This window comes from Varanus komodoensis, unplaced genomic scaffold (genome assembly GCF_004798865.1).
Source record: "Varanus komodoensis strain SLA01 unplaced genomic scaffold, ASM479886v1 scaffold1, whole genome shotgun sequence".
Taxonomy (NCBI): Eukaryota; Metazoa; Chordata; class Lepidosauria; order Squamata; family Varanidae; genus Varanus; species Varanus komodoensis.
The window spans coordinates 100,578,069-100,595,347 of NW_025335268.1; the positions used below are offsets into that span (position 1 = coordinate 100,578,069).

Below are 17,279 nucleotides of genomic sequence, written 5' to 3' on the forward strand. Positions count from 1 at the left end.
ACAATGTGAGTGGGATTATCACAGGCCACGAACTTATTGCTGAAGCCCTTTCTTTTCAGGTACAAGGAACTCACACCTCCACCTGCCATGTGTCTACCCGATTTGGTTCATGAAAACAAAAATTGTTCAATCCTCAGGAAGAGCAATGGTGGATTGTCCAGGGCTTCATTTGTGTTGGGGATCATCTAGGAAGAAATCTGAAATCAAAACCATGGTTTCAGTAGTACTGGCGAAGTACTGGCAGTTGTGTAGGATAGTGCCTGTAGCCACATGGAATGAGTATTTTACTTATAGCACAACAGTTTCAGCATATTTTCTTCCATGCACTCTCACTTCTAGTGAAAGATTCAGATTGATCAGACCTAGAATATGTGCTTCCACTCCCTATATTATCATAATGCACACTTAGAAAACACAGCCCTTATCAAGAAGAAATCCACTCCTCATTTCCTTTCTTGAAGAAGCTCCTTGCAAAAGTGCTTTTCAGTGTTGAAATCATGTCCTTAATAAATCCAAAATTACAGTTCTAAAACACTATTATGCAATTATTCTCTGATCTTCCTTACAAAAGAAAAGTGGTTCCACCTAGGCTTCTTTGTGCCAGGAGTCAAACTAGGAATCTGATAAAATCACCAGCTCAACAATAAAAACTCAAAGATTGACTCCTTCCCATCACAAAATAAATACATAAAAAATGCTCACAACTTTTCTGTATTCTCCTGAAAAAGAGTACAGTTCCTGGGAATTGTCACTGTTCCAAACTCATTATAATGTAAGTTTATGGCTGTTGAGGACTAGCAAAACAATCCTACCATATTTTTCAAAGGGAAAAGATCCACTGTTGAACAACATCCGTTGCCCTACCATCTTTTTGGGCCTTTACAAGAGGTAAGGGGGAAGTTTTTACTCCTTCCTTTCTATTAACTCCAACTGGAAGAAGCTATTTATACCAGCCTGAGGGCTAGCATAGAGTTGCACAATTTTTCTGAACATGTTCAGGAAATTAAGAGCTTGGGACATAGAGTATGCATGTTTGTCCCTGCTGCAATACCAACTATGCCTCATTTTCCCCTACTTTAAATTGCACAAGAAACTGTAATACCACACACAATTAATAATACTACTATAGTAGTAAGTTGGAGTAATTTTGTTCATCTGAGTTTGACTCTACACCAGACCTCTTGATAATAATATGTATTTTAGGCTTCACAACAGGGCAACACATATAACACTGAGGTAGCATGGAACATAATTACACATCAAAGTTGTTTCAATTGTACTTGGTCACGGTAAATAAAATGCTTTGCATTAATATGTCTGTTCCCAGGAAAACAACAACTTCAAGTCCAGACCACGGACTGCAGGATACCTTTCAGAATCACAGTAGGCTCCATTAAAAGTCTTCATGAAGTACTGTTCAAATTTATCAAGCTCTTGCTTTAAAACTACTAAGGGATTTTTTATTGGTTCCTACTGTTGTTCTGAATAGACTATTTTACAACTCCATTCCTAATATTTAGACACTTCTTTCTAATCTCCAGTGTAACATTATTAATGGGTAGCTTGAACCTATTTGTTCTTTCAGCCCTACTCCAATCACAACAGCAGTCTTCATTTCTCAGAATATTTGTTGCTACCTCTCCTGTTCGCCTTCTTCCATCACTCCAAGGGTGTATTTCACAAAAATTGGGCTCTCTTTTGATATCACTTATTTGCTTTACCCAGGAAATTCAATAAAGACCTTGTCAGGTAGAGTCTTCCACCTATTATATTTATTTTATGAGTGTGAATTGTCTATAACTCATGGACGGCAATGGAAGGAAAGTGTCAATGAGTCAAGCTTTTCCTTGCTCTGAAGATACATAATCAAACAGGCAATAAAGATCATCCACTCCTGGTATTTCATCATTACTACCATTTTTCAGAAAGGTAATTATTAACTCAAAGTTCAAATCAATAAGAAGCACATCTCATTCCAAACAGTCACGGGAACAACCTTAAAAAAAAAAAAAAAATCCATACAGCTAACAGCTGTGATTTTCTTAATTTTTTTTTTTTAGTTAGTTAAATACTTCGGTTGCTCTAGGTAGGCAAAATATATTTGGAAGATGAAAGACAGAAGACTGGCATTTTTCATGCACTCCAGAATGACAGTGGGTGCTTTAAGCATCCTCTCACTTTGAACATTTATATGTAGGATTTCAGGGTAAATAAACAGAAATAGAGGCACACAAATGCAATGACATTTTGACAACACTGTTCTTAATGTCTTATGTTAGGCATTTTGGTTTAGAATCACTAAAAAGAGTACTTTGTTTGATCATGAGTATGCAATGCTTCACTTATTTCCATGCATTCAGCAGTCCTAGAGGTCAATGTTTAAATAGGACTTGAAATTAGTTCTCACAGGTGTTGAGATTACTAAATCTTCAGCAATGCATTTACTATGGGTATCTAATTTTATTTGAAATAGTAACAATACCAACAATAATAGTTAGCATTTATAAAGCACTTTTACTAAAGAACTCAAACGATGCTATGCACTTTATTGTTAGAAATTCTTACAGCCTGAAAATGAGGCTAGAGTTACTGATCCAGCCTTAGATATGGTCTGATGGTCTACAGCAGATCAGTGGCTAAGAAGGCATGGGGGGAAAGATGCCACAGAGGCTTTGTCACTCTGTCCCAAATTCCTGTCATGCACCATGCAATATGCCTAATTACTCTTGGTACACGCCACTTCCTTGTCATCCAAATCTGGAAAGTTAGACAGCAGGGGTTGCTGCAAAACCACCCCAGAATCAACAGCTTGTTTTAAAGACACCCCTATTCTGTGTACCTTTCTGGGTTTGGAGAACATGGGAAACCACTTGCTACAGAGATATTAGGCCCATTACATCGCACATGACTGGTATGTGCAAATGGTGTAAAGAAACCACCATGGCTTCTTTGCCCTTGTGATTGTGAGAACCTGGCCAGTAAATCAATGCTCAGATGTGAGCATGAAGCACCATAGCCCATACTTTTAGTATTTCCCCTATTAGCACCATATAGTTCTTTCCTCCTACTTCCCCTAACTGAGGACTTCCCACAGTTTTTCTTCTATGTTGGTACCTTAACAGCATTAAACATAGACTCAGCTGTGTATGATTGATAGTGCCACATGGATGAGGTCAATTATGTGACTATTTCCCAGAAGCTCAGTGTCACTATCAATTGTGCATTGAAGACCAACATGCTTATAACTTTGCCGTGTCCATATGCAACTCCTAGTAATGAAGACTCCATTCACAGATAAGTAGTTCTCATGCAGCTGGTCTATGTTCAAAGGATAAAACAGTTTTGGATAGGAGAGTCAAGATAAAGGATAGTTGAGATAGCTTATGCAAAAGGGACAGGTTTTTTCCTCCTGCTCTCACCAGAGAAGAACAAGTATTCCAAAGTTACCATCTGCTCACCCTTTTGGGGAATTATGGCCTTTAGCATTTCACATTCTCTTTAGTTTTCTAGTGTTGGCATACTAACCATCAGTCAAGCCTTCCTGCAAACCACAGGCTGTTACAGGACTTAATTATTCACATTCTTAAGGAGTTAACCCTACCACCGATGTCCTGGGATATACATTTAATCATTTTCATTTCAGAGACTTGTCCCACTAAGATACTGCTGATTTATTTCTGCCATGGGTCACTTCAAGTTTAGTGAGGCTTATTTTGAGATGGTTAAGTGAATGGTTAAGAAGAGGCTAAACAGTTGCTTTTAGTAAAACAGGGTCATATTTTATTTAACCATTCACAAGAAAAAGTCTCAAGACTTTGAGAACATTATTATCTGGATGCAAAGGCTGTTCCTTTCCATTCCTCTGGACTCACAACCTAAAGGAAAGCACCTAACCAGCAGCTATTTCCTGTTGAGTTTTTCCCACACCTGTGCAAAGCAACCAAACTATTACAAATGCCCTGTGACCCAAGCAATTTGCCTCAAATTCCCAACATGACAGTACAGTGTAGGTGACATCCTCTTGCATTCCAGTCCAATTTTGGGAACTGATAAAAATTCCTACTCAGCCCAGAAGCAATCATCCATACATCCTGTACTGGCTGTGGAATAAGTGGGCAGGTGCAGATCATTGTGGAAAGAGGACAACTGGAGAACACAGTCCATTGATATAGCATAATGGTCTTCCCCAGTTTCAGCCAGCGTGTGACATGGCACGCATACCTGGCTCCAGCTCCCTTCCAGACTATGCAAATAAGCTCCCACAGCTAGTAAGCTGTCCAAGGCTTCCAACTGGGAAGAAGCAGCATTGTCACTTGCCAGCCTTCAGAACCCTCCTTTCTAGGAGGCTGTTGCTGATTTGAAACACCATCATCCAAAATAGCATGGAGGGTATGTTGCTTTCAATGCCGGGTCTTGCTGCCCCAAATGGCAAAACAGAGGGACCCAGCCAGGTCATTACTAGCACAATACTCTATGAATTAACAATTGCTCTAAGATTGCTCTGCAATCCACACCTCACCCCCCCAACTTTTTTTCTTTTTGGTTTATTTCTTTTCCTTTTGTTTGTTTTTGGCACTGTAGTTTAGCAGCAATCTACATCTTCTTATACACCAGTGCCTCAGAAGGCTAATTGGCCAGAGCATATTGATGGGAAGAGTGCTTCTTTCCCTGCAATCCTTTCACAGAAATTATCTTCCGAGCATAAATATTTGAACAAGTTGTTCCCTGTCACAACAGGATCAGAAAGTGGCTCTGTTCAACACATGATAATGGCTTTGTAATTCAATTAGTGGAAATACAGTCTTTGGAGATTCATCTTCCTTCGTCCTCAGCAGAATAACAAATAATATCATAAATCTGGAGACTAAACCTATTGCATCACCTCTTGTTCAGACTGTAACAATTTCTTTCAAATCACAGAATACCAGCATCTCTGTTCTGAATGGTCTTTGTTTTAAAGGGTAGTCAAGCAATATAAAACAGGTTGCCAAAGCATCAGTGTTTCTGTGCACTATGTTTTGGTCTATTGATGATCTCACAGTACTTTGGAAGCTATTTTGAATAAGGAAACACTGTCCCAGTTCTGAAAGCCATTAAGGGATATCCTTCCATTTTTTTCTGTAAGAAGAATGTACTCATCCAACCCATCTATCTCCATTTCAGCCACTGGATGAGTTTCACAACATACTTTGCTTCCACATTAGAAAAGGGGGCACTGATTTCATGTTCGGAAAGTGGTGGAGTGGTCGATAGCATCATGACAGCCCCATAGTCACAACCCCAAAGAAAATCCAAAATGTCAGACAGCTTTGCTGATCGGCACCAACATCAGCTCTAGGTGTTTAGGTAAGATATAGATATTTTGTAAAATTAGCCAGTCTGCATTTTCCATACAACACCAGGTATTTTGCTTTATAACAATGGGAAATCCATTTCAACTGCAGCTACTCTGAGGACTGCAACTAAACTTGGAGGAAACAGAGAATTGTAAGGTGGGAGTTGACCTTGGTGTCTTTTCTAATCAGAAAGTATTGGCAGTCCATCCTTGTGAATGCTTGTTCCTCTACATACTAGGTTTGGGTAAGCAAACTCTCTGTCAAGATTCACAAGTGTCACTATAGGAGCAGGTTTATGGCAAACAATACTAATGGGGAAATTCTTTTTTTCAAAACTCTTTCCATGAGCCTAATTGACTCTTCTCACAATCCCAGAATCCTTACTAAGGAATATATGACTGCCCAAACTTGAAAGCTGGAAGACCACCAGAAGTAGGCTGATTATTCATTGAATGTGAGATCTGGCCATTTTTTCATTACTATATGTAAGGATTTTGGCTTCCACAAAACAATTTCTCAGAATTCCATAAGAGTTTCAAAATGGCACCTGAGTCGGGAAGTAGAATACAGATGCCAAAGACCAAAAAAGAAATGGAGTTTATTCGCAATAAATGTTCACTAAATATAATGAAGTAACCTCAATATCCCATTGGTGACAAAATACCAAAAGGAGTACATGCTTCTCTGGTTACATCAGGAGTGAGAGTTACACTAACACTTCTGACTTGCTCAAAATGTCAGAGGCCTGGACTACTGCCTTGGTTCATTTAGGTAATAGTTCCCTTTGGTGGTGCTGGCAGCAGCATCTTTTAATTACAGAGAATTCAAACATGTTGTCATGCAGGCACTCTGCCACTTAGAAGCACCGTTCACCCTGCTCTGTGTGGCAGTAACCCATATATCCCCAAGCCCTCAGAGAACTAGCCTTTTCAAAGATATCAGGAACAGAACATCAGCCCTTACCCTGAGGGTCTAACCTTGACCCAGACTTTTTTCCAATTCCAAAATCCATTTGACAATAAAAATGCTTCATTACCTTTCAGTTCCACAGCGCTTCAGAGAAGCTGCCAGCAAGCACATGCTTGCTCAATGTATAAGCTATGAAATATATCTATTTTTAATTTTTTTTCCTGGGCTGTTCCAGTCCTCTGCTATGGTTTTTCTGTCATCTCAACAAGATGATTTTCCAAGATGTGCTGTCATAATGCTACTTTGATTAGCAAGTTCTAAATCAGCCTTCAGCCAATACCCAAAGGGATGGAAAGGTCTGAATTGCTGATAAAATAGTAATTGTAAGCATAACCACACCATCCTATTTTGCCCCTTCCACCTCAATACACACATCAAAATCCTGTCCATCAGATGTGGCTAAGTATTTAAAGCAAGGTTCTAAGTCTTTGATTTACTCATGTTACCAGCAGTGGTGCAAGGAAGAATGTATTTTCACCTAAGATGCCCACACTTACCTGGTCTAAAAGATAATCAATTTTCTTCAAAAGAAGTCAAAATTGATTGTTTTCCAATTTAGGCTATTGTTGCCTACAGGCTATTCCTAGTCATAAAAGATGGCAGAGTATGTTTGTCAGGCTTGCTTCTGTGGACTGAGCCACACACAAGTGGTAGTACTTGAAGGATATTTTTTGTATGAATAATCTTTTATACAGGTCTGAGCATATGTACATTGTCATCTATTCATACAACTAAATCAGTGGTAGGCAGCAAAGTAGGGCATGCATAACTGATGATATAAACATAAAAGAGGAGAAACTTGTACATGGAGAGGCTATTTGCAATGTCAGTTCAACTCTTAAGATAAATTTGTAAACAGATGAAACAATATGTTTGTTATGGTGCTTTCTAGCATGTTGCAAATTATTAATATTAGGGATGCATTAGAATCCCTTTAAGCTGGTTTTTGGACCAGAATTTTTCCAGTTGACACTCAAGAACTGAACACAGAGGCAACCCCAAAATGGGTAGACGTTTCCAATCTGAGCTATCAGTGCAATTCACAAATCAAAAAGTCTGCTAAAATGCATACATTTGCAAATACAGATGAAAATTATGTGCTTTTGTGAATAACCATTTTTAATCTGTTGTTAAGCAAATGGAAAATTCAGAAATGTGCACAATTCTGGATTTGCATCTCTCTCTTTAAGTTAAGATAATATTCTTAGTTTATGTAAGGATAGTGTACTATAATCTTAAAGAAGCAGGGTCATACCAAGCTCTTCCTCTCTCCCTCCCTCCCTCCTTCCCTCTTCTCACTCTCTCTGTCTGTGTCTCACATAGTCTCTACCTGGACTTACATCCTGTGTGTCATCTTCCATGTCTCCATGGATTCTCCATTGTCTTGGATTCTCTGATCTCATGTCCATTTCCCTCCCCATCCATCTCCCTGTCTGTCCCCATTTACAGAATGTTCCTCCACTCACCTCCTTGACAAGAAAGATGACATTCAGGGTTTGTCGTTTTTATACTATAGCACCATCTGGACCACAAACTGTCTTCCCTCCCTGAATCCCTAAGCAAATGACTTTGTTTCTTGCTTATGTAATCTGGCCTTATGGTGACTTTCCCCTTTTCCCCAAACACTGAATTTCCCCATGAAAATCTCTGGGTTAATCTATCAAGCATGAATGGTCTCAAGCATGAAATACAAACTTAAAAAGTGGTCAGGGTTTCAGATGGCACCCTGCCGTGAACACTGGGGATGTATGAATCTGTCTTTCTATACCAGCATTTTTCAGAAGTACACATTTATTCTACCCATTCCATATCAGTTTGTATTTTTTAAATCTGCATTAAAATGTGTGGTCATTTTTGTGCTCATTTTCATATGCATGCAGTTTAGTATGCAGTTTTCTGTTATAGGTGTATTTGTAACAATTTTCATAATATATGCAAAGCAGAAATGCAAAACACAAAGCATCATTCCCATTTAGCTATTCACCAGAGAAATATGAATTAAGTTATTTTGTACTGAATTGCAGACCAAATTATATTATGTCCATCCATAGATGAGAGCTCTAGATGAGTTATAAGAATTATAGGTAAATTCAGTTAAAGGTGAGGCACCAGAGTTGGAGGCTCATATCAGTATATGGGATAGTCTTTTATTTTTCTTTGAATTTTATGATGACATTGATTTCTAATAAAATTTCTAAATGATTTTCAGTCACTAATCTAAATTATCACACTTTAATTTTAAATTTGCATCTATTAAAGCATTTGCCAGCATGGCATTTGATTTTCTGGATAGATAAGTGCTTATGAAACAGAAACAGTATGCTATTTTGCTCAGATATTTCTATCCTTTAGACTACAATCCTTTGGCTGTTATTCCAACAGGTTTTCGCGTAGTTATTTTCTACTTTGTTCCAACAAAAGACTAAAACTCTGTTGGGGAAATAAAAGCCACACTGGAGATGTGCTGGGAAGAAACATGTGCAGGCTGTATGTTGCCCACCCTTCTCATGGGGTTTAGTTACTCCCAAACTGTCAAAGTATCTATGGGGATAGAGGGCATGTGGATGATCCTGCCTATGTTTTTATCTGTAGTGTTCAAAGATAGTTGCAACAGGAGGGACGATGATCAGCAAGAAAATATATCACTACACTGAAAAGGGAACAGGATGCAGGATTACAAAAAGAGAGAGGGAGAAAATAGAAAATGAAGGATCTATCAAGATCTATATGACCTACTGAAGACCTCTGAACTAGACCTCTTTGCTATTCAAGTTGGGGCAATTGTAGGGTTTCAAGATAACTGACACGGCTGAAGGAGTTCCAGAACTGTTAATAAATGGATCAAAGGCATATTTTGATTCTTAAAACCTGATTAAATCTTTTTCCTAACCCTAAGCCTGATATGACCTCAGTTCAGAATTAGAGAACCATAGAAATAAGATTATGTATATGTTATCTCTATGATTCAGAAATAGACATCTAGCAAGCAGTCAATACTATATTTTGCAGAAAGGTTGTTTCTTGCCCCATATTTTACTCTCAGAATTGCCTATGTGTGATTGTAACACCGCATTTTCTCCATCTTGTTGTTAGAGATCTGTTGAAAAAGTTAGTAGATATGCTTTCAATGCCTATTCAAGCAGACTTTCCACTCCAGTTGAGTTCACACACACATACCACCAGCCCAGCCCAGTCCTCAAGGGGTAAAACTTAGCTTAGGAAACAGGATATAGTGGCTAATATGCCTCTGTTGTTTCCCCTTGAACAGAAGAGGTCCAAGGCACATACACTGAGTCTGCTTGACTGCTGGTGCTCTTCCCATTGCTTTTTCAGCTGACTCTCCCACCTGTATTGTCTCTTAGCTACCAGCATCGCATCCTCAGGGTGAGGGACCTCTACATCTGACAGACTGCTCAGCACTTGGTGCACACCCTGGTCAGACCCTGAACCTTCTTCCTGTTCTCCCATTGGCCAATCGGGGCCTTCAGCTGCCAACTCCAACTCTCACTGAGTTATTTCCCCATTCCGATGGAATGACTGCTCATCACCCCCAGTAACCCTCCTCGTTGCCCAGACATTTCCTGTTCTGGATCTGATACTGTAGCTTTTTGACATCCCAGAACTTCTTCATCTTCACTGCCTGAACTCCCATTCCCATCAGCTATAAACAGGTTGCACACATTCTGGCAGCTTTTCCCTGTGCGTGTGCACAACACAGTCCACCCTAGAATAGAACACAGTGAGATTCTGAATCCCTTCTTTTCTGCAGTTTCGTGTTTGCTCATTCCTCCTGCTATGTCCTTCCCTGGAGTAACATTATTATCCCTTCCAAATGACTTATAGCTGCAGTTGGAGGCAGAAAAGATAAGCCCTTAAAAAAAAGTTTCTGCTTTCATGCTAATGACTCATTTCTAATGAAACAAAGAACACAAAAACACAGCATGTCTATCACCTATAGGCAGCCAAATTGTCTCTAAATGAGATGTTGCAAGGTTTGCAGGAGGCATCAACAGACAACTTTAATGTTTTTCTATCCTGTAGATACCTTGGGGAGCTGTAGGGAGGCAGTTGAATATGGTGAGGAAACAACATTTAGAAGAGTACCTTTTCTAGAAAACAACAACAACCATCATCACCAGCACCCAGCAGGAATATGACAATGGCTTTCATAGCAGAAGTATTTGCAGATTTCTCCATATAAGCCCTGAGACATGCATGTATTCATAATTCATAATATGTCTAGAGGGCCATTAAATGAGGGAAAAGGGCTAGGTCAAATGGAAGTTAAACTGTACAGCCTGATGTATAGCCAATACAGCTTTGATCTTGCTAGCCATGCTCAAATGGACACAAAGCATTTCTGAGGATACTTCCTCTTTATTTTTAGAGAATGCAGGGAATACTGCTCTCCATTTACAATGGAAGGTCCTGCCCTTCGGCCTTTGCAAAGGGCCTTTTAAAATTAACTGTGACCCCATTATGCAAGCATCCTCGCAAACAACTTGATTTATAGCAGGTCTTTGCACTAATTTTAAAATAAATCTTAGCTGAACAACCACATGGATTTGAATTTGTTAATTAAGATATTTTAAGTAATCAACGGAATAAGTGAAAATGCTCATGACTAAAACATACTTTGAAGGATAAGGCATTGTTTTTAGGTGATGCCAACACATGTTATATGTGCTTCTCTCAGAAGATATATCCTGTATTGTGTGTGAGGAGAGGGTGAAATACTCCTTTTCTTTCATGGTTGCATCCTATTATTCTTAGATTATTCTAAGAACTTCCTAGAAAGAATGAAGGAATGAAGTTCCATGGTTAGAACACCAACAGTCTGATCCTAAAAAAGTTTACCAGCCATGAGACACTGTATGGTGCAGTTGAGAACCTATCATACTAACACTGGAAGAGCCAAATCCTTGGCTAGATTTGTAGTTCACTAGCTACAAGAAGCTAATCACTATCTCCATGTAGCCTACTTCATGGGGTGAGTTGTTCCAAGAACAAGATGCAAATAGAAGAGTTCTACCATCATGCGTGCTTTGAGGAACAATACAAGAAAGAGCTTCAGAGTTCAGCTGAGCTGACTTGTATTTAGACATTGTAGAACACCAAAAAGTAAAATTGGCTATGAAATTTAAACACACACACACACAAACACACACAGAGACGAGTGTACAGAAAACTATTCAAAGGGGAAATGAATACTGGAGACTAGAGATAGTGTTCATTTTCAATAATATTTTTGACACTAAATATAAGAGCTAATATACAAACGCTCAATTATTCTGAAAAAAGTGTTATTCATTCCAAAAAGGATCTGTTGCTTCTTTGAAAGGGTTCATGAAGTGTGAAACATGAAACAGTTTGTCTCTTACCAGTAAAATCTGTTTGGCGTTACATTTTCCTGGAGAAGTAGCCATCTTCTTCCAAACTCAACCGAACTGTACAACTAAAGGGGGACAAAATCAAGAAAAATACAATCTCTTAATTTTCTTCCATAAATTTTCTTCTACTTGATTTTCTTGAGGCTGTAAAGTATGGTTGGACATGTAAGCATAAAGACAATGCTATCTTTTTTGAGCTGGTTTTGCTTTTCCACATTTTAAAACCTGGCTAAGGACTGACAAAGCCATAAACTCTCCAGATAATCCAGGGATTTGTTCTGCAGACATGTTTTCATTGCAGTCCTGCTTCTAGAGCTTCAGACTCAGGCTCTGTAATGTTTGAATTGTTGCATTGCAGCAGAAATGGCCAAGCTGCAAGACACAGGACCATAGGAGCAGCCTTATACTGAGTCATTCCAGGAGGCATCTAGTTCAGATACGCAATGGAAGCAGCTCCCCTGACAAGAATCCTCCCTGGTCTACTGAAATTCTAGGGGCACAAGGCATTCTGCATGTCACCCCACCTTCTCACATGAGCTGAAAGTAGCCCATTGCAGGAATCAGTAGCAGTCCAAGATCATTGCTTTACAAGGGCTGAAAAACTAAAACTAGTACCACTGATGGGTCAAACAGTTTCTAGATCTTCTCTTCTCATGGCAATCTCCCTTGCCTTAGTCCAGCCCACCATATGTTTGGACTTCAGCTCCCACCAGCCCCAGCCAGCATAGCCAATGGCCAGGAATGGCACCAGGTTGGGGAAAGCCATGTTGCCTTTATCCTACTCAGTAATTTCCCACATTCACCTTTACAAATCCACCTGTACCCTATCTGGGAAAATAAATCCATCATCTTTTCCTCCTGCTTGACAGACAGCTTTGCTGCAACTGCATCTGAGACCACTTCCCACTGATTTCTCAGCTGTGACAGCTGGTACTGACAGAACTGAATACTTCACTGCCATAGCTAGGAGGACAGGAACCAAAGAGCACAAGATAAACAAAGGTGGGGTTAATCTCACTGAAGTGAGTCCTGGACCTGTGAACTCCATTAGACACTATTAATCCAGGGACCTGCAGTGAAACAGTCTTGTTTCAAGAGTGGATTCTGGACTACACCAGGGACGATTCTGTTAACCACATGTTAACTTTTCATGCCTGCTAAGTATCTGACCTAGAGCCAAAGGAATCTCACAGCATCTTCTAAGCCTGAGAAGAAGGTAGAGGGAGTGGTGGCAACTGTAACAAGAACATACACTCCGCACACTAATTGACAGTGTTGTCACCGCAGGACGACTACTCCTTTGTCAGCCACAGCAGCGCAAAGCCTCTAAACCGGGAGATACCAATCTCAGTCTGTGTTAGATAAAAGTGACAGAAATATATATAGCGAAAAGAAATATTTCAAATTTCCCAACATCTTCATCAGAGGGCTTGGAAGAAGCTAAGTTACTGCCAAAAGAGAATAAGTAAGCAAGAAAATAAATAAATAAAGCATCCCCTGAATATTGACCCATAAATAATAGAAGTCTCTCTCTTTGGATCAGGTTGACAGTATGCTATGGCATGGTATTTCAGTTGTCTCAATTTTTCTTTTATGGATTTGGAGAGAGGAGAGTCTGCTCCAATCAGTCAGGGAGCATAGAAGTAGAAAGGACTTATTGATCACCACTAGAATATACCCTCTAAGTCACAGAACAAACTTAAACTTGATAGACTGAAAGCAGAGTCAGGCAAACCTACCATGCCTGGGCACCACCTAGACAAATAAGCACTTGACTTCCATGTGTGTGAAGGCTGGAAGGTATTAATCTAGCTCCTAGCACAAGTGGGCTGCCATCACCCTATACATCCACTGCAGCCTAAGCCAAGGGACTTTCAGTCCTTTCAAAATGCTCTTAAGTCTGAGCAAGTGGGCCTCTATCATGTTGGGCCTCTTGGGACTCTTCCTAAGCCTTAAACCTGAAACATGAAAAAGTAGTAATTCTTAGAATCAACTAATAATAGATTTGGAAGGGTATGGGGGCCATCAGGTTCATCCCCCTGCCCAGTGCAGGACAAGCATCAGTCTTTTTAGAACAAGTAGGGAAAAGGAGCAAAAGAACAGAATGCAAGAACCAAAATACTTGGAGGTGATACTACAGGCAAAAAAGGACAAAAGTTAACTACACCTGCCTCTACATACCCAAGTACAAGTTTTCAATGCAACAGGTCCCAAAAGATGAAGCTCAAAGACACAAAGCTCCCATTTGGCCAGGTCAGAGTTGTAAATGATGATACAATCACCTGGGTGTGTTATTTCAAGATGTTTCTAGCGTGAAGGTGAGAATAAGCCCCAATAAATTGGAGTAAATATTCTCAACAGCATTTCTGTGTAGCCAAAGCCATGCCTTGCCTTCAATCCACACATGGAAAGTAGAGTCATATGAATGAGAAAGACAACGGGTAGTACAGCCCAACTCTTCTTATGATCACTCCAAGGATCTGAAGCTAGTCGCAAGCTGACTGGAGCAGGATTCCAAAACCCCCAGGAATGAATACAATTTTTCGCAAGACTGCAGCTCAGATTATTCACTCCAGTTCTAACCTTTAAGCTGGAGACATCTTGAGATAACACATACACACAAGTGAGTGCATCACTATGCAAATTCGGCCCGGCCAGATGTTACCAACAGTTAGATGAATTTGGCCCCATCTCCTTTCCCTTCAGTACTGTCCAAGTTGGAATGCAGCCATCAAAAAGTTCTATGAAATTGGTTTTGCCTCTTTGACTGAAAAAAGTTTCCCACCCTTGCTTCAGCCTGAGCTCAGAAATAGGTTGGCAATTTATTCAGTTGGTTTAGATTGTGTGCAATATACTTTAACCATCTTGCACCTAGCAGTAATGAGGGCCACAGTGCATACCAATTATAGTTAAAAGGCATACGACACTGAAATAATTGAAGAAGTCCAGTTTGGATGTAATTAGTTCCTTGGTAACTGAGATCAGATCCATTTCCTGAAGGTAGGGCTGCCAGTCCATGCTCATAAAAGGCACTTCTAGGTTCTCTACACAAGAACTTGATTGTACAATTGTGACTCTTGACTTGCACTGCTTTGTGGGGGTTTTACATGACAACTTTTTCCTCCCAGGCCTCTCCCATATTTTGCAGCCATTTTTGCATGATTTTGGTTTTGTTTGTTTTCATAAGGAGAATAATCTTTTCATGACCCTGCTAAAACAAGCCATGTACTTGGTAATTGGGCTATACTGCAGTGTCACCTTGTGGTTTTGTAACAGAACACATGGGAAGGCAAAGAAGGAAAACACCATGTGTAAAGGATGCACTCTTACTCTCACAAAGAAAATGGTAAAGCACCAGGTAAAATGCCTCATGTAGAGAAGCCCTTCTAGCCCCCAGCGTCATCAATTCATGCTAGAGAGCACACTGGGGCAAGCAGCACTTCCCAACTGAGTGCATGATCTTTCAGGGCAGTACAAGTTGTAAGGTGTGCAATGATTGCTCCACCTAGACTGGCAAATGGCCCCTCATTAGCCTAGACTACATTCATGCTATGGTGTACTAAGAAAGCAACCAGAAATGAAATATTCACCTTTATTTATTTAGAGAAAACACTTTACCTAATAGTTTAGTATCAGTGCATCCATCCGTCCACAAATATAAGCCCCTTCCCTCCCTTTACCCACCCACCCACACACACCCACACAGAGTGCACAAGCAAGCAAACGATTTGCTTTATCTCCCAACCTTTTGTAGCACTTACCATGGCATGTTTAAGATCCCATTCATTTAAAAATACTGGCATTCATGGGAGAAACACTAGAAAGAGAATACTCCCGAACAACATCCTTCCATACCTCAGAGCTGCTGTGCAATATCCCCTTTATTTTCCTTGTCAGACAAAGTGGGAAGTTACCAGTAATGTGAGGCTGATCATAAATATGGGCTAGTGTAGAATTGTGGATAGAACTCGTAGATTGGAGCTTTGGCCATAAAGTGCACTAGGCGATTGTTGGGCCGGTTACTCACTCTCAGCCTAACATACTTCACAGGGTTGCTGTGAGAATAAAAATGGACAGGAAGGGAGTATGTAAACTGCCTTGATTCTGTGATGGATATGTGCATTCAAGCTAATTTTGATGCTTTTTGAAAAAGCCAATCGCCCGGATAAATGTACTGGCCATGAAACAGAATGCGGTATGTCAAGTTAAATCTTGAAAGAAATCAGGCCTCCCATAAATGTTGCTTGAACTAACAGACCAGATAAATGAAATATAATCTCAACTGGGAGCTTTTGTCAAATGACTGCTAAGGGAGAACCATTACAGATTAGGAGAGAATAGGTGGACTGGAAGTAAGACGCAGATTTCTGTTCCCTGAAAAAAGGAAAACAATTTTTCTTCTTCTTCTTCACATTTGGCTTCATTACTGTTTGACAGGAAACAACTGCTGCTTTTTGTTTCCTGGAATCAAAATGTTGATAATTTCTAGTTGTTAGATTAAATGATAGAATATGTTCATCAGATATCAAAAGCATTTTACAGTTTGGTGAGGAAATATTGGAAGAAAGCCCAGTTTTGATATCATTATCCTTTTCATCTGCCCAAGCACACAAAATCTATTTTAGATGGAGCAGGACATGAATAAGAATTCAGAGTAACCTAGCTTTGTTCCTTGGGAAATAATCCTCTTTTTCCTTTCTTATGGGAAAATATGCATTTGAAGCACCATTTTGTACAGACAGACATACAACCTAGATTTTCAGTGATCTAAATTAAAATCTCCCCTGACATGCAGCCCTTACAGCTTTCCATGAGTGCCATGTAAGAACTTCTATGTAAGATGTACTATTCATGAGCTGTGCAGAATGCAGACAAGAAGTGGCCTCTGCAGTAAAGTTTATCACATTTTACTGTCCTGGAGCTATTGAAGTGAATGGGATTTCTTGAGATCTTGTGCATCATTTGTTCATTTCAATGGGATTTATCCAGTCCTCTCACTTCCTGGCAAATAGATGGGGAAGAATTGGAGGTAGTGACAGATTTTATTTTCCTGGGCTCCAAGATCACCGCAGATGGGGACTGCAGTCAAGAAATTAAAAGACACTTGCTCCTGGGGAGGAAAGCTATGGCAAATCAAGACAGCATGCTAAAAAGCAGAGACATCACCCTGCTGACAAAAGTGTGTATAGTCAAGGTTATGGTTTTCCCAGTTGCAATGTATGACTGTGAAAGTTGGACCATAAGGAAGGCTGAGTGCCAAAGAATTGAGGCCTTTGAATTGTGGTGCTGGCGGAGACTCCTTTAAGTCCCTTGAACTGCAAGGCAATCAAACCAGTCAGTCCTAGAGGAGATCAACCCTGACTGCTCTTTAGAAGGCCAGATACTGAAGATGAAACTCAAATACTTTGGTCACCTAATGAGAAGGAAGGACTCCCTGGAGAAGAGTCTAATGCTGGGAACAATAGATGGCAAAAGAAGGAGGGGACGGCAGAGGATGAGGTGGCTGGATGGAGTCACTGAGGCAGTTGGTGTGAGCTTAAGTGGACTCCAGGGGATGGTGGAGGACAGGAAGGCCTGGAGGAAT

The 17,279-nt window shown here is 40.0% G+C and overlaps 1 protein-coding gene across 3 annotated transcripts in view; it reads right to left on the bottom strand.

The window, feature by feature from the left end:
- Positions 1–17,279, bottom strand: part of LOC123027417 (VPS10 domain-containing receptor SorCS1-like) — a 435,900-nt gene that overhangs the window by 120,572 nt on the left and 298,049 nt on the right. For all 3 annotated transcript variants that reach the window (XM_044438294.1, XM_044438303.1, XM_044438286.1), the window contains one exon: positions 11,687–11,760. In XM_044438294.1, coding sequence (XP_044294229.1) covers positions 11,687–11,760 — 74 coding nt within the window. The remainder of the gene's footprint in view (positions 1–11,686; positions 11,761–17,279) is intronic.